The 19,255-nt window shown below is 43.0% G+C and overlaps 2 protein-coding genes across 2 annotated transcripts in view; one reads left to right on the top strand and one right to left on the bottom strand.

Moving 5' to 3' along the window:
• cacna1fa (calcium channel, voltage-dependent, L type, alpha 1F subunit a) overlaps window positions 1-19,255 on the bottom strand; it is a gene marked incomplete at its 3' end in the record, with an annotated part of 62,610 nt that overhangs the window by 21,398 nt on the left and 21,957 nt on the right. Inside the window, exons 14-28 of the mRNA XM_080732954.1 lie at window positions 14,279-14,486; window positions 13,799-13,919; window positions 12,721-12,793; window positions 12,381-12,441; window positions 11,641-11,695; window positions 10,807-10,900; window positions 10,386-10,515; window positions 8,812-8,871; window positions 7,830-7,936; window positions 6,464-6,551; window positions 5,047-5,154; window positions 4,527-4,579; window positions 2,942-3,088; window positions 1,998-2,199; window positions 528-686 (exon numbers count right to left, since the gene is read on the bottom strand). Of these exons, the coding sequence (XP_080589080.1) occupies window positions 528-686; window positions 1,998-2,199; window positions 2,942-3,088; window positions 4,527-4,579; window positions 5,047-5,154; window positions 6,464-6,551; window positions 7,830-7,936; window positions 8,812-8,871; window positions 10,386-10,515; window positions 10,807-10,900; window positions 11,641-11,695; window positions 12,381-12,441; window positions 12,721-12,793; window positions 13,799-13,919; window positions 14,279-14,486 (1,666 nt within the window). The remainder of the gene's footprint in view (window positions 1-527; window positions 687-1,997; window positions 2,200-2,941; window positions 3,089-4,526; window positions 4,580-5,046; window positions 5,155-6,463; window positions 6,552-7,829; window positions 7,937-8,811; window positions 8,872-10,385; window positions 10,516-10,806; window positions 10,901-11,640; window positions 11,696-12,380; window positions 12,442-12,720; window positions 12,794-13,798; window positions 13,920-14,278; window positions 14,487-19,255) is intronic.
• LOC308291781 (NAD(+) hydrolase SARM1-like) lies at window positions 15,251-17,338 on the top strand (the record flags this gene model as incomplete). The annotated part of the gene is made up of 1 exon (XM_080733914.1): window positions 15,251-17,338. One exon carries the CDS (start codon window positions 15,251-15,253, stop codon window positions 17,336-17,338), a length of 2,088 nt encoding a protein of 695 aa, XP_080590040.1.

The following is a 19,255-nucleotide window of genomic DNA, read 5'->3' as shown; positions in this document are numbered from 1 at the left end:
GGCCTACACGCTAGGCCAGGGACGTGCTGGCCATTGGGAAAAGCGGGACAACTCCCGAACGGCCGGTTCATTCCCGTCCGTTCCAGGCCGGCCATTAGGAAAACATAAAATGTCGGCCTTCGTTCCATTTTGGGGACTGTGCGGCAAACAAAGAAAATCGTCACTGTCGGGCAGAAACCTCGTATCTCCAAGTTTCAAATGTATAAATTTTTTCGCAAAGCAAAGCCCTGCTAAGTCATACAAGGCCGTTGCACAAAAGTAGTGAAAACAGCAGATCTACAAGCACACAACGCCGTTGTGTGCTTGTAGATCGACTGTTTTCACTAGTTTAAATCATTTTTAAAATGATAAATACAAAACAAACGGTTTTGGACATATAAGGTTTCCACCCGACAACAACGAAATATATATATATAAAAAAAAAAAAGGCCTCTCCAACTCTTTTTCCCAGGCTGAATCAGGGGCCCAGCACGTCCCTGCGCTACACCCACAGGTTGGGAAGCACTGATCTAACATATTTATGTTACCTGCACAGCCAGTGTGAGGGTGTTGCCAAGAATGAGCACAAACATGATGTATTCAAACTGGCTGGAGTTGATGATCCTCCAGAACTTGAGCTGGGACGGGTTTTTGGGAATATAAATCTTTATGGGCTGAGCTTTCAGCGCGTAGTACACACATTGACGCTGCATTGGGATAGAAGAGGAACAAATAATTGGAGTTGGATTATATGGAGTCATGGAAATCTATCATATTGAAGATGAAGTGCAGCAAGGAATGCTTGATAGACAGGGCCTATAACAATTTGAGAAATTGGGCGCTTTTTCGGTCTTTACATGAACAAATAACTTTTTATGGTGATATTTAGTGCCTCTGTACATCTGTAATGATCACTTATATATTTTGAGTAAAATATTAAATCACTTTGGGAGAAAAAAAAGGAATAAAAAAAGCCAGTGTGCAGATACAGTATACTCCCTTCTAACTGACTATCATTTTATCTTGCACATTGTTGGAATAGTGTGGATGTGCATGCATGGGCCTGCAGCAGTTATAACGAAAGCCTTTATTTAGAGGACAGAGAGAACACAAAACACCAACACGTTTGGGCATTCAGCCTGCCTCAGAATCCTCAAGACTCTTAGAACTTGACTAGAGACAGTATAGCTATCTATACTGTACCGTACACACTATCTGCCAAGACTATTCCATTCCTTTACACAGTGAATTTCACTTCAATACAGCAGCTGGTTTATGTTCCCAGAGGTGGAAACATAAACCATATAGAAATTCAAGTTCTGAACCTGCACTGCAGCCAAGCGAGTTTGTGTGTAAATACACTTGTCATGACCGTCTTAGGATATTTTAACCAAACTCTATATTCTTTGTTTACTAGAGTCCCCAAAGGGTGTAGAGTTTTTCCCAAGTTCCCAGTACACCAAATGTCTTCGCCGCAAAAAGTAGATCTAAAAGCTGCATGTTGGGTTCTTTCACTAAATGTGTGGGCCTCAGAATAGGGACACTATGTTACATCAGCCTTAACCCATCCTGATTCACAGTTGTGCCTGGACCTGGATGTTCGTGCTCCTGACCATAGAAGTAGAACTTTGCTTAGTTTTGCTCTTTGCATTTCGTAGGGCTGTCACAATTATGACATTTTACATGACGATCAATTGTCACTCAAATAATTGCGATTAATGATTTAATTGTGTATTTGTTGTTGACAATTACATTTCTGTTTGCGTTTTAGGCTTTGAAGTTGCACATGGCAATCATGACACATAACTTAAATACACAATGAAATTACTGACACAATTTTATACTACGGTCTGCTATTTCCACTACTTTTTGAAAGTGTTTGTAACTATATTAACATTTCTCAAATAATTGCGATTAGACAATTATGTAATAATTGTGACAGCCCTAGCTTTTCACGAATAATGACATTTTGATGATAAAAACAAAACGTCACTGTATAAACATCTAAAAAAACTAACTTGATTCTTGTCCAGGTCACAGTTTTTGAACTCTGCCTCCCCTTGCTCTCGGAATGTGATGATGACAAAACCCACGAAGATGTTCATCATGAAGAAGGCGATGATGATGATGTAGATGATGAAGAATATGGATATTTCCACTCGGTAGTTGTAGATTGGGCCTCGGTCTACGGCGTTGGCATCAACCGCTCGGTAAAGGAGCCTGTACACACGCACGCACGCACGCACGCACGCACGCACGCACGCACGCACGCACGCACGCACGCACGCACGCACGCACGCACACACACACACACACACACACACACACACACACACACACACACACACACACACAGAATGTTTTCGTTTTTATTAGAGTGCAACTAACAATTTGGGGATGATACCACGGCACTGAGACACACAACATTAAAAGCCATTTATGCTTGAACACAAAATTTGTGTTCAAGCATAAATTTGTGTTCAAGCCACAGATTTGTGTCACAAATCTGTGTCACTTTAGATTTGAAACCACTTTAACCATTAATTAATGCTAACTATTACAAAATAGCAGATCTACAAGCTCACAGCGCAGCACTGAGTGCCACGCTGCGAGCTTGTAGATCTGCTATTTTTGAAAAAAATTCTTTGAATATTTTTGACCCCATTCTATAAATGTCTTCTAAATCCTTCTTCTATAAATCAGTGGTTCTCAAACCTTTTCATGTCAAGGACCCCCAAAATTACACGTATTTGGCACAAATATGTTGTCCCAGGGACCCCCCCCCCCAAAAGCAAATATTTGAGTTACAAATGTTCGCTTTTATAAAGATATATTCAAAGATATATTCAAAGACAAAAAAAACTCGGTGCCGCGCTGTGAGCTTGTATATCTGCTATTTTTCAATAGTTAAAGCAATAAATAATCCTAGGCCTAAAAGTTTTAAAGCCAAAGGTGTACTCACTGTGGCCAGCCTTCAAACGTCGACACGGTGAACAGAGCCAGCATCCCCTGCAGAACGTTGTCAAAGTTGAAGTCGTTGTTCTGCCAGATCCTCTCTCTCACCATGGGATGGTTCATGTCACCGTCTTTGTAGACCACGTAGGTTCCCCTGATGTTCAAACACAGTACAAAGTCAGAGAGAGAGAGAGAAGGATGAGGCTGGCAGGGCACTGCGTCAGCCACCCGATACTAGTAGCAAGCAAACTGAGCCAATTCCTTGACTACCTCCCTTAAAACATGAAGCTCGCTGGCATCCTTCAAAGCTGCCCTGAAAACTAGTTATCACTTCTCCCATAGACTGGCGAGAAGTGAGCAGAAGTGACCCCCTTACCTTAGCCCCACCTCCTTGTTTCCCCTATCCTGTACATAGTGTTTTTATAACTGCGATATTATTGAATGTTTTCTTTGCTTGCTATTTATTATGTCCATGAATTAAATACAGAGGGCTTCCAACTTAAAAAAGACCGTAAAAGGTCTTATTTGGGATGTTCCTTTTAGGCAGGATGTTTAACTGTACTTGTACTGTACTACATTTCAATTGTATTGACTATACTTGCACTGTTCTCCATTTTTGTCTAATAAAAATCAATCAACCCAGGGCACAGCCAGCAAAGGCAAGAAGCGCACCACATACGTAGATGCGGCACGACAGTGTGTCGTTTTTTTGTACAAGGTTGTTACATCATCTGGTGCACAGGCACATAAAGAATAAAACACATTTTTGTTCGGTTTCCTTCAGACAATGTAGGCTATCAGCATTTTTTTTATTCTTACACGTTGTCAAGAGACGGATGTTAAATACTCAGTAGTGGATAAAGTACTCACATTTTTTTACTTGAGTAAAAGTATCAAAACTGCAATGTAGAAATACTCTGTTACAAGTAAAAGTCCAGAATTCAAAATGTACAAAAGTAAAAGTACAAAAGTATTGGCTTCAAAATGGACTAAAAGTACCAAAAGTAAAAGTACAAAATGTTTGAAAATAGCAGATCTACAAGCTCTACAAGATCTAAGCTCACAACGCGTCGCGATGCGTTGTGAGCTCGTAGATTAAAATATTATAATTTATATCTGCAAAGTAACTAGTAACTAAAGTTTTCAAATAAATCTAGTGGAGTAAAAGTAAGTAAAAGTATTGGATTGGAATTGGAAGTACAAATACATCAACATTTCTATTTCTATTGATTACTCATGCCATGGAGAGTAGAGTTCAATAATATTTTTTGTTTTTTGTCACATTCCTAAGACAAAAATTTGATTCGAGTAAATTTACCCCCATTGATTCCGGATGGGGACCCGTTTCGAAACGGGTCCCCATCCGGAACGAATGGGGGTAACTTTATTCTTATCACATTTTTGTCTTAGGAATGCGACAAAAAACTTAAAATATTATTGAACTCTAGTCTCCATGGCGTGACTAATCAATAGAAAAAAAGTCATTTTGGGGGTGAACTACTCCTTTAAGTAAATGTAGTTAGTTACTTTACAACACTGTAAATACTGAATGCTGTAATGTAGAAGAGAAGCAAAGAACAAAGTTAACTTACTTGCACTCATCCGGAGTGTGTTTGGCTTCATCTGTGCAACAGAAGAATCTACCCTGTAACATAATATAATACCATTTTACCATACCTGTGTCATCATCACTATCATTATGAGCAGGGTTGGATTTGCTGGGGGGAATGTGGGGGGATCTATGCTTCTGCTTTTGATACCCCCCCCCCCAGTGGGGTTAATGTTTTATCCCTGCATCTGGTCAGAATGAATTAAATACATACATTTCATGTTGGGAAAGATTGTCTGATTTATCAGATAATATCACACCTAAAATGTATGTTAACCACATTAACCCTGGCGACAAAAAAATAAAGATAAAAAAATCGAAAATATAGAAGATCTACAACACGTCACATCACGACATGCTGTGAGCCTGTAGATTAGCAATATTTTGCTATTTGGCCAATGAGGGAACGTAAATAAATAAGTAGTTACGAATTTTTTTTAACAAATCCAACCCTGATTATGCGCTATTGTTTGATATGTATGTTTAATAAAGTCCAGTCAGACCTTGAAGAGCTGCACGCCAATGCAGGCGAACATGAACTGCAGCAGCGACGTGACGACCAGGATGTTACCGATGGTACGGATCGCCACAAACACACACTGCACCACATTCTGACAACACACAGAGAAACACAAGGTTTTACATACTGTACATCCAACATTCATGTTCCATAACACAGTGGTTCTCAGAGTGTTCTTAAGGTGGATCCAAGGGCTTAATTATTGATGATAGTTATATGGACCAAATGGACCCTTACGCTGGTCTGTAACTGTTGTAGCGTCACGGCCGGGAGGCGAACCCGGGATCCCGATTTGCCAGGTATGCACGCTGACCAGTCAGCCAAAGTGCCAGGCACGTTGGCGAGAGCCAACGCACATACCGTATAGCCTACAGTCGTCCCCTCTACCTGGAAGCACGACCACGCACGCCGGCCAGGATCTAAGATCGACTTTGAAACCGGGGGGTTCAAACGCAACTCAGGGGGGAACAGTCGTCGACTACTAGCCGGACAGGTCTACACCGCCGCCGAGGATTAATACTTCCTCTCTGTACCGCTGCCACCAATGTAGCGTCACGGCCGGGAGGCGAACCTGGGACCCCGATTTGCCAGGTATGCACGCTGACCAGTCAGCCAAAATGCCAGGCACGTTGGCGAGAGCCAACGCACATACCGTATAGCCTACACTGTGATAGTTATCGGGGTCTGTGGCCCTAATGCATCACCCAATTGGGGATCCTTGAACTGTTGAACATTGTTTAAATAATTTTTATCCCACGATTTAGTAACCCATTTTTTCACCCGGTGCCAATTGCCTAACCTGTAATCCTGGTTTCTGCTCTCCCTCTGCCACGCCTGTGGAGCCCCGGTTGGCCAGGGGGAGGCAGTATAGAAACCAGGAGCTGCAGGAAACCAGATTACTGCATGTTTTCGTGAGGGTATCTACCCTAGGAAACATGGGAAGAACATGCAAACTCCACACAGAAAGGCACTTTCGCAAGAATCGAACCCAGGACCTTCTAGCTGTGAGGCGACAGCCCTGCCAACTACGCCACCGTGCCCCCAGAACCACTGCCCTAACAAATGTTTTCAACGTATGAGAGGAGAGAAAGAAAGAAAGAAAGAAAGAAAGAAAGAAAGAAAGAAAGAAAGAAATACAAACAAACAAACCAACTAACCAAGCAGGTCAAGCAGACTCAATGTCCTTACATGAAGCTAGTCAACATTTTTTTGTTTTTCTTTTTCTCTTTACTGTTTTTATTGTTTAGATTGATATTCTTATGCATTTGTTATATTGTTGTTGATGTTCTGACATGTTATCTTGTTATTATAGTAATGTATTATCTGCTTATTGTAAGTCGCTTTGGATCAAAAGCGTCTGCTAAATGCCTAAACTGTAAACTGTAAACTGGCAAGCTTACCTTGAGGCCCTTGGCTCGGTTGATGGCCCTCAGGGGCCTCAGTACTCGCAGCACTCGGAGGATCTTTACCACAGAGATGGCACTTGAGCTGAGAGCAAACGACGTGTACCATTTAGAACAATGAAGTCAAATAAATTATACCACCAATACAACTATATGAGAGAAAAGGTGAAAAAGTGAAAAAAGCAGAAAGAAATGTAGAAATGTGAATAAACTCCCTTTATTGAACACTAGAGAGCGCTACCTGCAAAGTCTTATCCACTCAGGGATTGCTCTTCATGCCCACATCATCATACCATCATATCGTCATTGTCGGGTGGAAACCTTGTATGTCCAAAACCGTTTATTTTGTATTTATCATTTTTAAAATGATTTAAACTAGTGAAAACAGCAGATCTACAAGCACACAACGCCTCGCGGGTGCGAGGCGTTGTGTGCTTGTAGATCAGCTGTTTTCACTACTTTTGTGCCACGGCCTTGTGTGATGAAGCAGTGCTTTACTTTCAAAACATAAATAAATCTGATCTACAACCTCACATCTCTCACTGTGACGTGTTGTGAGCTTGGAGATCTGCTGAGAGACTTGCTATTTTTGAAACATTTTGAAAATGATTCACTTTGTGCATTATTTTATTCATTTGACCAATATGAGCTCTGAAATGATGTGCAGTGTGTGGGTTATGGGGTGTGCACTGTGCACAATGAGGGATGGAAAGTAACTTTAACTGGTGCTTACATGATAATATGTAGGAGCGTCAGTGTAAGAAATACCAGTTTCCTTTAATGGCTACAGAGATACTGTGTATCGATCTGTGTGATTTTTGGACAACATCCGTAACAGGGCCAGACGTACCCCCCCTCCCACCGCGACACAAACACACACACACACACACACACACACACACACACACACACACACACACACACACACACACACACACACACACACACACACACACAGCTGGTTAAACATGTTGCCTCATGCTAGATGCAGAATAGATAAGCCTCATGCTAGATGCAGAATAGATAGTAGATACACCATAAAAATGCTAATACACAGCATACGATTTGTGAAAGTGACAAACGGGCTTCACAGTTATGTTAGGTGTGTTCATATGCTAATGGTGATGCGATTTCAGATCAATTGCTCCAGCCACTGAGGAGAAACGCTGTTACAGACACTCAGACAGACAGACAGACAGACAGACAGACTTTTGGAGCTGTGCATTTTAAGGAATCAAGTACGGGCACAGAGTCAGACTCACAGCAAGCAGTCAGCAGCACTCACAGAGTTTTTATTGTATTTACCGCAGCAGCAGTCCGACTGACTTCCTTAAGTTGTGTTTATTTTAGGCAGGTTACTCACTGGAGGAAGAAGGATGTGAGAGAAACGCTGACGACCAGCAGGTCCAGCAGATTGAAGGCGTTCCTGCAGAAAGCGCCGCTGTGCAGAAACGCTCCATAAACTGTCATCTGTTTACGAGGGGAAGAACAAATTCAAGTCAGCGATTTATCTAAAAACAGTGATTCCCGGACACATTTTAATGGGCAACACACTGTAGTCCTGGGGAAACTTTATTTATTCTAGATAAACCTTATTCTAGATACACTTTATTTGTGAATGGGTTTCAATAGAGCCTTACTGGTAGAGTAAGTCCATTGAGTTCAATGGGGGAGTGGTGCTAGCCTGAGGATTGGTCAAGTTTCACATGACAATATATATGAATATTTAAAAATATATACAAATAGTCAACAACACTATTCCAATTACATCTTTCTAGTTTTTAATTATTATCATTTCAAAACATTTTCAGATTTCAGGTTGGATTGCATTAGGAATGATAATGATGGGACCCCCCATAACTCATAACTACATTTTGTACATTTTTGCATTAAGTCCAGGGTCCATTTGGTTCCTAACTATCAATCATATAACTGGGGATGTCCTGGAACGCTCTCAAGGACCCCTGGGGGTCCCTGGACCTCAGTTTAAGAACTGATCTAAAAAGATTATACTCAATATTTACTTTGTGTAGCACTGATGGAGTCATTGAATGTCCTATTTTTATTAGGGCTACAACTAACAGTTGTTTTCATAATAGATTAATCCATCAATTATTCATTATTCAATAAATATTATGTGATATATGATCATTTCGACCATACAATTGGAAAAGGGAGCAGACAACTAAGTAAGTGGTTAAGTACAAACGTATGATCAAACATAGGTTTTCATTTTCTAATATGGAACAAAGACAAACATTAATGTTTTGATTGGATTAATCTTCTGTTAACTGGTTATTGGAAGTGTTTCAGCCCTGACTTGGATGAAGTGAGATGCTGCTGACCTTCAGTACGATCTCCACTGTAAACACTGAGGTGAACACGTAGTCAGCATAACCCAGCACCTGAGGACAACACACAACAACATCAGCTCATATGGTATCAACATAACGTAAAGCTTAAGCCATACATTCCATACGTTTTAGACTTGTTACAGCTGCTCCCCATAGAGTATATCGTCGTTGTCGGTGGAAACCTTGTATGTCCAAAACCGTTTGGTTTGTATTTATCATTTTAAAAGTGATTTAAACTAGTGAAAACAGCAGATCTACAAGTTGTGTGCTTGTAGATCTGCTGTTTTCACTACTTTTGTGCGGCGGCCTTGTATGATGAAGCAGGGCTTTACTTTGCGAAAAATGTACACATTTGAAACTTGGAGATAGTTTCGGCTTGGTTTGGCTTGAAGGTACTGAAGGTGAAGAGAACAACTTGGACAACGATGGAGATGTAAGCAATTTACCCCGAGTGAGAGGACATTATGCTCTGATAATGTCCTGTGTTAGGGTGTTATCGGACGAGGCGAAGCCGAGTCCGATAACACCCTAACACAGGACATTATCAGAGCATAATGTCCGACCCCGAGTGGTAAATAGCTTTTCTACCACTTTTTCCATTATACATGAAAGAAAACACATAGTTGTAACTTGCAAGGATCTTAAGTTACAATCATTATTGCCTATAAAACTTCCGCGAGACAGCAGATAGTTCCACCAACAACATCTTCTACTCACCAACAGATGGCGCCAACTCCATACTAATCCATGCGTCTAGCTTACAGCTAAGCTAACGTCAGTTAAAAGCACCGTTCCGGCCGTAAATAGAGGCTGTTCGCTTCCAGAAAGGCATAGGTTCAGAGAAAAGGGGCTTTAAAGTTGGCGGATTGCATTGGATCCAAATAAATCGGCGACGATAGTACGCACGTTAGTAAACATAGGACCGCTGCGACCTTCATTTGTTGGTTGGGGGAAAGGTGTTCCGACTACCTCCTGAAGTCCCCGGATGTACACTGAGGCGCATTGATCTCCTCACACAACTTTGCGGCAGTTGTCCTCTCATAACCTCCGGAATTTAGCCAATCAGAATCCAGTATTTGAACACGTGACTCGAAAAAGTGGTAGAAGATGTGATTGACGGTGATTCTCAGGGGTGTCGTACCAAATTCTGGGCCCTGGGTACTTTACTATTGAAAAACTATATAAGTCTTCGAAGATTTCAAATCCTTCTAAGGTTTTTTGAAAAACCTATGTTTCTATGTCAGTGGTGCTCAAACCTTTTCATGTGAAGGACCCCCAAAATGTAAATGGCCACGGACCACCATCTCAAAATATTTAGTTCCAGGGACCCCCCCAGAAGCAAAATTTGAGTTACAAATGTTCGCTTAAAAACATACATATATTCAAAGATTTGCAACCATTTTCACGACTTTTCAAAAATAGCAGATCTACAAGCTCGCAGCGCGCTGTGAGCTTGTATATCTGCTATTTTTCAATAGCTAAAGTATAAACTAATTAAGGCCCCTCCACCTTGGGCCCTAGTAACTCCGTCCCACTTCCCCCCCCCTTGTGACGATGATTCTTACAATGTTCCTGAAGGAGTGAGATTTGATGGGATCCTCAGCGGCCAATGAGATACTGCTGGCGATGATGAAGATGAGGATGAAGTTGGTGAAGTAGGGATGGTGGATGAGGTTGTGACACGCCACACGCAGACTGGCCCAAGACAAGGAGAAACATCAGTGCACAGTCTATTAACTATCATGAAACATCTCAGTAATTTCACTCAAACTTGAGTAGAAGTATAAATGAATGCCCTATTTTTTTGTCTCGAAGTACGACATGCAGAAGTAGCAGAAATAGCCTATCTACAAGCTAACAATACATTGCGATGTGCTTGTAGATCTGCTCTCCAGTCTCCTCCACAGGAGATTTCCAGTCCTCCTCACAATAGAAGGATTCGATTCAGCTTAAATAAATGTACATCAATCAAGAATTTGCACTTACCAGTTTTTCTTCCCAAGAAGGAAGAATGAGCTTCCATCGGGAATCGGGTCAATTTTCTCCTTGGGTCCTGAGTCCGGTTTCATTGGAGCCATCCCTGCATAAAAGGGGAAAGAAATATACATATATATCTATAATAGAGCACTAAAATTACTATATTATATATTATATCAATATTTCAATATTTAGAGAGGAGGTAGTGCTGTTATAAAGATACTCTTTGTATCTTTGGATCACAGCCCTGGTGATTTACAATATAACAGCACGACGTTGACAGAAAAAGGATCCCAGTGATGTTATACTGTGTACCAGCTCTCTTTGAATGCCTCTGCAACTAAGTAACCACATTTCATCTTATGTTTTAACATTGTTTTTTTTCTTCATAAATGAATGTCCTACTACTACATTCATCATACTGTATGACTGTTGCAAAAAGTAGCCGATCTACAAGCTCACAACACGTTCCATCACGATATCCGTGATATCTTTGTCTACTATAACATGCCCACAATTGGGATTCTAGGTTGAAAGTGGTTACATGATATTGCCCTAGGTTGAAAGTGGTTACATGGTATTGCCTTTGAAACACTCTTATTATCGAGATGAAAAATGTTACTATCTTGGAAATCTCCAAAACCACCATCTCACTCAAAGTGTTACAGTTATGAATATTGAACCAATGAAAAGTATCAACAAGAGCTTGCGACAAAATAATAACCATAATGTAAATCCATTGGAACGCAGGTACATAATTTCCACTTCCTAAAAAGTAAGCGTTTTGGACATACAGTACAGGGTTTCCACCATAATGCAGTGAGAGAGGAAGGTCACACTCACCCTCCAGTCCCTCCAGTCCTTCAATGGCCAGCACTTCCTCCTCATCCTCTTCGTTCTGCACACAGGAAACACAGAGAGGACAATCTACAATCCAATGGAACCAAATGGACTCATACATTTCCATTTGGTTCCAGAGTTACAGATCTGTAAGGGTCCATTTGGACCACTGGTGGCCCCTGCCTGGGCCAGAAACTGAGAACCAGTGATATAGATCAGTGTTTCTCAACCTTTTCAGGCCGCAACCCCCAAAATAATCATATTTAAACTGGGGACCCCCCCACCCTGACGAGCACTAAGGGTTGAGGCATTACATTTTGTATAACACGGTTCTATTGTGAAAATAGTTGTGAGCATGTACCGGTAGATCGGCTATTTTCACAATTTCTGCCTCTAATATTTGACAATTTGGCCAATGATCTGGGGTTAGTTAATCATCTGGGGACTCACCAAAATAATGCTGATGTAGATGACAACACTTGTGACAAGTTATTAAACATCAAAAGAACAACCGCACTCAGTCACAAGTTGAACGTCTCTTCACTTTTTGGTTTAGTTTTTTTCTTTAAGGAAAAGAAAACCGTAGTCTTAGTCTTTTGAATAACACAACCACGTTCAAGAGTGCGCTTGTTCTTTTGATGTTCCATGTTAGTGGGAATCTGCAACCGACAGAGATCAATGAGAGTTCATTCATTTCTTTAGTTGAGCACGCAGAGCCTTTGAAGTTACTAAACATCCCGTACCTCGGCTTCACCCTCCTTCTCCTCATCATCATCCCACTCCTCTTCTTCGTCCTTCTTCTCTCTGCAGGCCAGGTTAGAGTAGATTTTGTTTCATTGTAAAGTAAGCAAATATATATCGTCGTTGTCGGGTGGAAACCTTGTATGTCCAAAACCGTTTGTTTTGTATTTATCATTTAAAAAAATGAACTAAACTACTTTACTTTGCGAAAAAAGAAAAACATACAAATTTGAAACTTGGAGATACGAGGTTTCTGCCCCGACAGTGACGATATTCGTCTGTGTTCTTACGGGACGTTGTACAATAACAGGATGGATCAGAGTTCATCGTCTCTTCACTTACTCCACTTTCTTCTTCCCTCCTCCGCCTGCTAAGTTGTCCACGGCAATGGCCAAGAAGACGTTAAGCAGGATGTCTGAGCGCCGCGTTAAGGAAGGGACTGCACTCAAGAACAGGTGGACAGAACAGCGGCCATGCTTTTTTAATAACAACTAGGGATGCGGTATCGGTACTCGTGGTATCGGTACTCGCCCCGATACCGGCCTATTTTGCGGTATCGGTACTCGTCCGATACTGCTCACAAAGCACCCGAGTACCCTGTGTGTTCCGCCACTTCGCCTTTCTCTCTCTCTCCTAAAGTATCAAAAGTAAAAAATACCAAATGTTTGAGCATAGCAGATCTAGAAGATCATGCACAGTACAGGAATTTCCATGGGCTAAACCTGAAAAAAAAGTGAAATGTGTGGCAGTTGTGCCATGTTCTGGGAAAGCAATGCAATTTAATGTGTTATATACAGCCAGAAAGTGAGGAACATCTGTTAAAAAAAAATTGTATTATTAATTGTACTTGTATCGGTACTCGTATCGGCGAGTACTCCAAATGAAGTACTCGTACTTGTACTCGGTCAGCAAAAAAGTGGTATCGGGACATCCCTAATAACAACTGAATCATATGGATCCACATGGGGATGGCGAGGCTCCAATGTGGATCTCAGACTTCGTGTGGTCAGCCTGTGACACCAGTCGTGTTATGACAGTGGTTTTCAACCGTTTTCATATCAAGGGACATTATTTATTTGGCATTTGAGCCACGGACCACCATTTGATGAGATTCTGCATCTCAGACACAAGAGTCAAGAGTTATTTTGTTGCTGTTGGATAAGGCAAACGTTGATCAAAATAATAATCAATTCTTCTGTATTCTCTAATCATGTAGAATTCTGGTACATTAATTAATGCAGATGTTTAACAATAATTTAACTCTCAACACTAAAATGAAACTAAATGGACCTGTACGAGTCCATTTGGTTTAAGTCTACACTCTCAAGAGCTAAAGACCTATAAGGGTCCATTTGTTTACCAACTCTCCACCATTTAGCTGGGGACCACCCTCAAGGACCACTAAGCAGAGAAAGGATACAGTTACCACAGACGAAGAGGATGACAAAGTAAATACACACGACCATGTTAGGAAAGATTGGCCCTCCATACGCCATGATACCGTCATACATCACTGCATTCCAATCCTCTCCTGTCAGGATCTGTACAGACAGACGGACAAGACAGACAGACAGACAGACAGACAGACAGACAGACAGACAGACAGACAGACAGACAGACATACAGATAATCTTTTAGAAACATACATAAAGTAATGAATGGTAGGCTATACTAATATTATTACACTTATATAGGGGTGGGTTAAGAAAATGGCTCTGGACATGATTGGTTAGACCAGACCAATGCTGGGCCCTGATTGGTCCCCCACATTTTGGGGAGAGGAAATGGATTCACAATTGAGTGGGGCCAGACCCATATTCACCAAGGACAAGTTTTTTTGCCCAGGCAGATTGGTCTGGTTCCAGGCTAATACTATTAGCATTGTGAGCGTATGACTCACCTGGAAGCAGGTGAGCAGAGCCTGGGGGAAGGAGTCAAACGTGCTCCTCTTCATCTGGGTGTCGTCGAAGTTGAACTTGCCTCCGAACAGCTGCATGCCCAGCAGGGCGAAGATGATGAGGAAGAGGAAGAGCAGCAGCAGCAGGGACAGGATGGCCTTCATGGAGTTCAGCAGGGAGTTGACCAGGTCAGACAGGGCTGCCCAGTGCCTGCACGATGACACAGAGGTTTCAATGGTTGCTATGGGAACTGTCGAGTAGCGCTGTCACAGTTATGACATTTTACATGACGATTATTGTCACTCAAATCATTGCGATTAACAATTTAATTGCGCCATGAGGTGTGAGCGCACCTGCTTGCGCAGAAGTAGGCCATACATGGCCTACTACATGGCCTACTTGTGCGCGAGGCGCAAGTTGGCATCTCAACAGAATGCATTTCTAGTTACTTTTGTGCCCATATATGGAGATCTCTGTGTCTGTCAACCATCAATATTTTCAAAACATGCATCATTATTATCGGCCCTCTGTCCTCCCGTCATAGTTACGAGCTGCTGTGGTTCATCGGCCTGCCGTATCACAAATGATTCAAGGTGCAGTGCCAACTGAGTATTCGGTTGGACCACCAAAAATCTGAGAATCCCTGTCTGTCTGTCTTTGCCCCATTTAATGCCCATATATTGAGTTCCTTTATGTCATCAATATGATGTCATGGGTGATGATGGGTACAATGAGTGTACATTGTAACTGAAGGGCATGCATACCCAACAGGAATCGGACAACTTTCCATAAATGACATTTTGGAGGAATGATGCAATTCTTTGGAAGATGTCACTTTATAACTTTAGACTGGGCCAAGGCTACTTGGCACAATAAAGGGGTAGAGTCACACAGAAGCCATTAAGTTGTGACATCTCTTATTTGATTGACGTGGACCTGCTTAGAGCCATCGTATTCATTAAAGACTCCTTTCTATGGCTGGGTTCCTGCAGTGTAGACGGGTGCTCGACCTGTTTACATCTGTGGAGCCTAAATCTGTGTCACGGGGAATCCATGCCGACGTGCAGGCTGTTTTGGACAGCTCACTCCCTGCCCTCCACCTGGCCATCAAGACACTGAAATCAGCCAAAGACACATCCAGTGAAGATGACATTCGCAGGGCCATCACGGAAATATCTCAGCTGGTGGAGCAGGCCTGGGTATTACCCAGCATTGGCCGTGAGGTTGCTGAAGAGATCTGCAACAGAATCAGACTGGATGGAGGTCTGCAGCCTCTCCTTCAGCTTCTACAGACACCGGCGAAGGACATCACTTATGAATCAGCAAAACTACTGGAACAGATATTGGTTTCAGAGAACAGAGATTATGTGGCACGCATGGGGCTGGGGGTCGTCCGCAACCTAACCCAAAAGCAGGAAGATACTCAGCTGGCACGCAGTGTCTCAGGGATCCTGGAGCACATGTTCAAACACACAGAAGAGACATCTGCAAAGCTCATCGCCAACGGTGCCATGGACGCTCTTCTCTTCTGGTGCCGCGGTACAGACCCCACCGTGCTGCGCCATTGTGCCGTGGCCCTATCCAACTGTGCCATGTACGGAGGCCATCGCTGCCAGCGGCTGATGATTGAGAAACAAGCTCCTGAATGGCTTTTCCCACTGGCTTTCTCTAAAGAGGATGAACTCATTCGCTTCTATGCCTGCCTAGCTGTGTCTCTGTTAGCTGCCAACCGAGAAATTGAGAAGGAGGTGGTCAAATCTGGGACTTTGGAGTTAGTGGAGCCATTTATTGCATCATTAGACCCAGAGGAGTTTGCACAGAGCTTGCTGAAAAGCGCACACAGCATGCAGGGTAGAACGGCAGCTGACCTGCAGCACCTCCTGCCATTGCTGGATGGAACACGCCTAGAGGGAAAGTGCATAGCTTCTTTCTACCTCTGCGTCGAGGCGAGCATCAAGTCCCGTCAACATAACACTAAGATATTGCAAGAAATCGGAGCTGTGAAGAGCCTAAAGAGGATTGTCATGTACTCCAGTAGTGGTACAACCGGTTCACTTGCCAAACAGGCACTGAGCATGATGGGTGAGGAAGTGCCAAGACGTATCCTGCCATCCGTGTCCAACTGGAAAAGTGGTGAGGTGAAGACCTGGCTCGAGCAGATAGGCTTCAGTGCCTTCTGTGAACGTTTCCAGGAGTTGCAGGTTGATGGAGACCTCCTTCTAAACATCACTGACGAGGACCTGAGCAGTGACCTAGGCATGACTGTGGGCCTCACTCGCAAGAGATTATTAAGAGACTTGCGTGTGCTGAAGACCTACGCCGACTACTCCACATGTGACCCAAGCAACCTGGCTGATTGGTTAGCTGACGTGGACCCCCGTTTTCGCCAGTATACCTACGGTCTCGTTCAGTCAGGAGTGGATCGCAACAATGTTCAAAACCTGACTGACCACCAACTCCAGTATGATTGCCACATGGAGAACGGTGTCCACCGGGCAAAGATCCTGGCAGCTAAATGCAGGCCCTGTAAGCCCTGCCTCACAGAGGCCCAGTCTTCAGATACCGATGTGTTCATCAGCTACCGCAGGACCACAGGCTCCCAGCTGGCCAGCCTGTTGAAAGTGCACCTCCAAGTGCTTGGATTCAGTGTGTTCATAGATGTGGAGAAGCTGGAGGCTGGCAAATTTGAGGACAAACTGATTCAGAGCGTACAGCGGGCACAGAACTTCATCCTTGTCCTGTCTGCCAATGCGCTTGACAAGTGCATGGGAGACACTTCCATGAAGGACTGGGTGCACAAGGAGATAGTCACAGCCTTGGCTGGAAAGAAGAACATCGTTCCTGTCATAGATAATTTCGAATGGCCAGACCAGATGTCACTGCCCGAGGACATGAGGTCTATCCTAACCTTCAATGGCATCGCGTGGTCCCATGAGTATCAGGAAGCTACCATTAAGAAGATCCTAAGCTTTCTGAAAAAGCAAAACAGACTGGATTCCAGAGATGTCTCAAAAGGACAAACAGAGATAGTTTTAACCTTAACTGCCAACAAGGCCAAATAAAACAGGGCCTATATACCGGTATGCATAATTGGTCAATGGCTTTCTCTCTCTGCACCTTAATGCAAGGTGAAGACAATTCCTCTAAGTAAAACCTGTGTATGCTGCCACACTCTCTCCTGCAGTGTTGAATTGGGTTGCGCCCCACCGCCCCATATCTTTTCTGAGCAGGGGTCTCGCCTCTCGCTAACGGACATGCATTGATGCGAAACCCCCCCAAGTTCACACTTCGCCACGCTTTAGTGTCACAACAGGGTGTTTTAACAAAGAAACAAGCCTACTGTATATGCATAGCAATAGACCTGTATAGTAGGTGTTGGGCGACGTTCGTGGGTAGATAAGTGACCACCCAAACATTGAATCACCAATGGACCACTGCTCTCCTGACCAGCCTGAAGCCCCAGTCTCATCTTCCACCCACTGTCACCTATTCTGTTGCCAGGAGAAAACATCAGTCTGGCAAAACACACCGACCGAAAGGGCAACCTCCTGTTCAGTTGGCCTGGATTTGTGGTCTTGTTTCCATTGGGGTCCTTGGTATTCAATTCATCAACATATAAAGTAGCATCAAAAACATTCAATATCATGAAAAACATTCAACTCGACTGCACTCTGTCGGGGTGCCAACTTGCGCCTTGTGTACTCGTGGCCATATATGGCCTACCAGGGGTGCCCAAAAGGTAGATCGTGATCTACCAGTAGATCACCAAGGGTGTGCACTGTGCAGGTAGACCACATGACATGCCTCTAAAAGAATATGTCAATATGACATCAAGAAGGGCCTGTCAGCTCCCTTCATGGCTTCAAAAGTAGGCAAACCTCCAATGCAATACTTTGTTCAAGAGTCAGTAGCATTACAAAGAACCACAAAACCTTCCACTTCCATACAGAATGGGATGAAGACATTTCCCCCAGGATTTCCCATTTATTTCCCCCTTACAGTAAGTGTGTTTGTCTAAAATGTAACGCTAGTGCTGCTATTTCAAAGCCCCCGTCGGGCCCTCAGCTAAAACATCATGTTGAGCTAGTCATTTTAAAAGTAGATCTCACGTCAAAGGCTTCTTTCAAGGGTTTTTCCATTGGATGAGGTAACAGACTCTGCCACAAACAGAAACACTGAACGCAGTACTTGCGCCCTCTGCTGGCGCAAGTAACTACCACTACCTTTGGCCTCCTGAAAGGTGAATATTCAGGGCTGTTTTGAAGGAGGCCAGTGAACTACATGTTTTAAGGGAAGGGTCAGCGCATTCCACAATTGTGTGGCAGTGCTGTATGGAACACATGTCTGAACACCAGAGAGAAGCAGCAAGAGATATGTCATGGGGAGTGTGTGAGGAATTTGCATAAATTGCATTATATACTGTCAGTTTCAGTTTATTTTTTATTTATAGTGCAACGTCACCCCAAGGGGTCTCTGTGCACTTCACAATAAGGCAACCTGCAAACACAATAGCAAAGAAAAGGGAACAAACATTAAAAAGTGCCAGCACACATGGTCAAACAATTTCCATGTAGCAGTACACAGCTGAAGATGTATAAGTCAGCAAATGATAATGATAGGAAAAACTAAATAGGATCAAATAAAACAACACAGTGTAAAACACACTGAGCAGGGTTGGGTCATGAAGGCAGACCGTAGTGTTGGCAAAAGAGATACGTTTTTAATCTAGATTTAAAAATGTCTAAGGAGTCTGCATCCCTCACAGATTGAGGGAGTGCGTTCCAAAGATAGGGGACTCGATGTGTGAAGGCTCCACCTCCAACTGTTACTTTGTTGTGATTTGTGACTTTAACCAGACCAGCATCCTGGGAGCGTAATTGCAGGGGCGTCAATTGGGTATGGCAGGGGTATGCAGCTGCCATACCCTGGGTCCAGGGGAGAAAATAAAAGTTACTTTTAAACATAAAAACATGGATGTC

This window comes from Nannobrachium achirus, assembly GCF_963921795.1.
Source record: "Nannobrachium achirus genome assembly, chromosome: 9".
Lineage (NCBI taxonomy): Eukaryota > Metazoa > Chordata > Actinopteri > Myctophiformes > Myctophidae > Nannobrachium > Nannobrachium achirus.
This window is presented reverse-complemented; position numbering and strand designations above follow the sequence as displayed.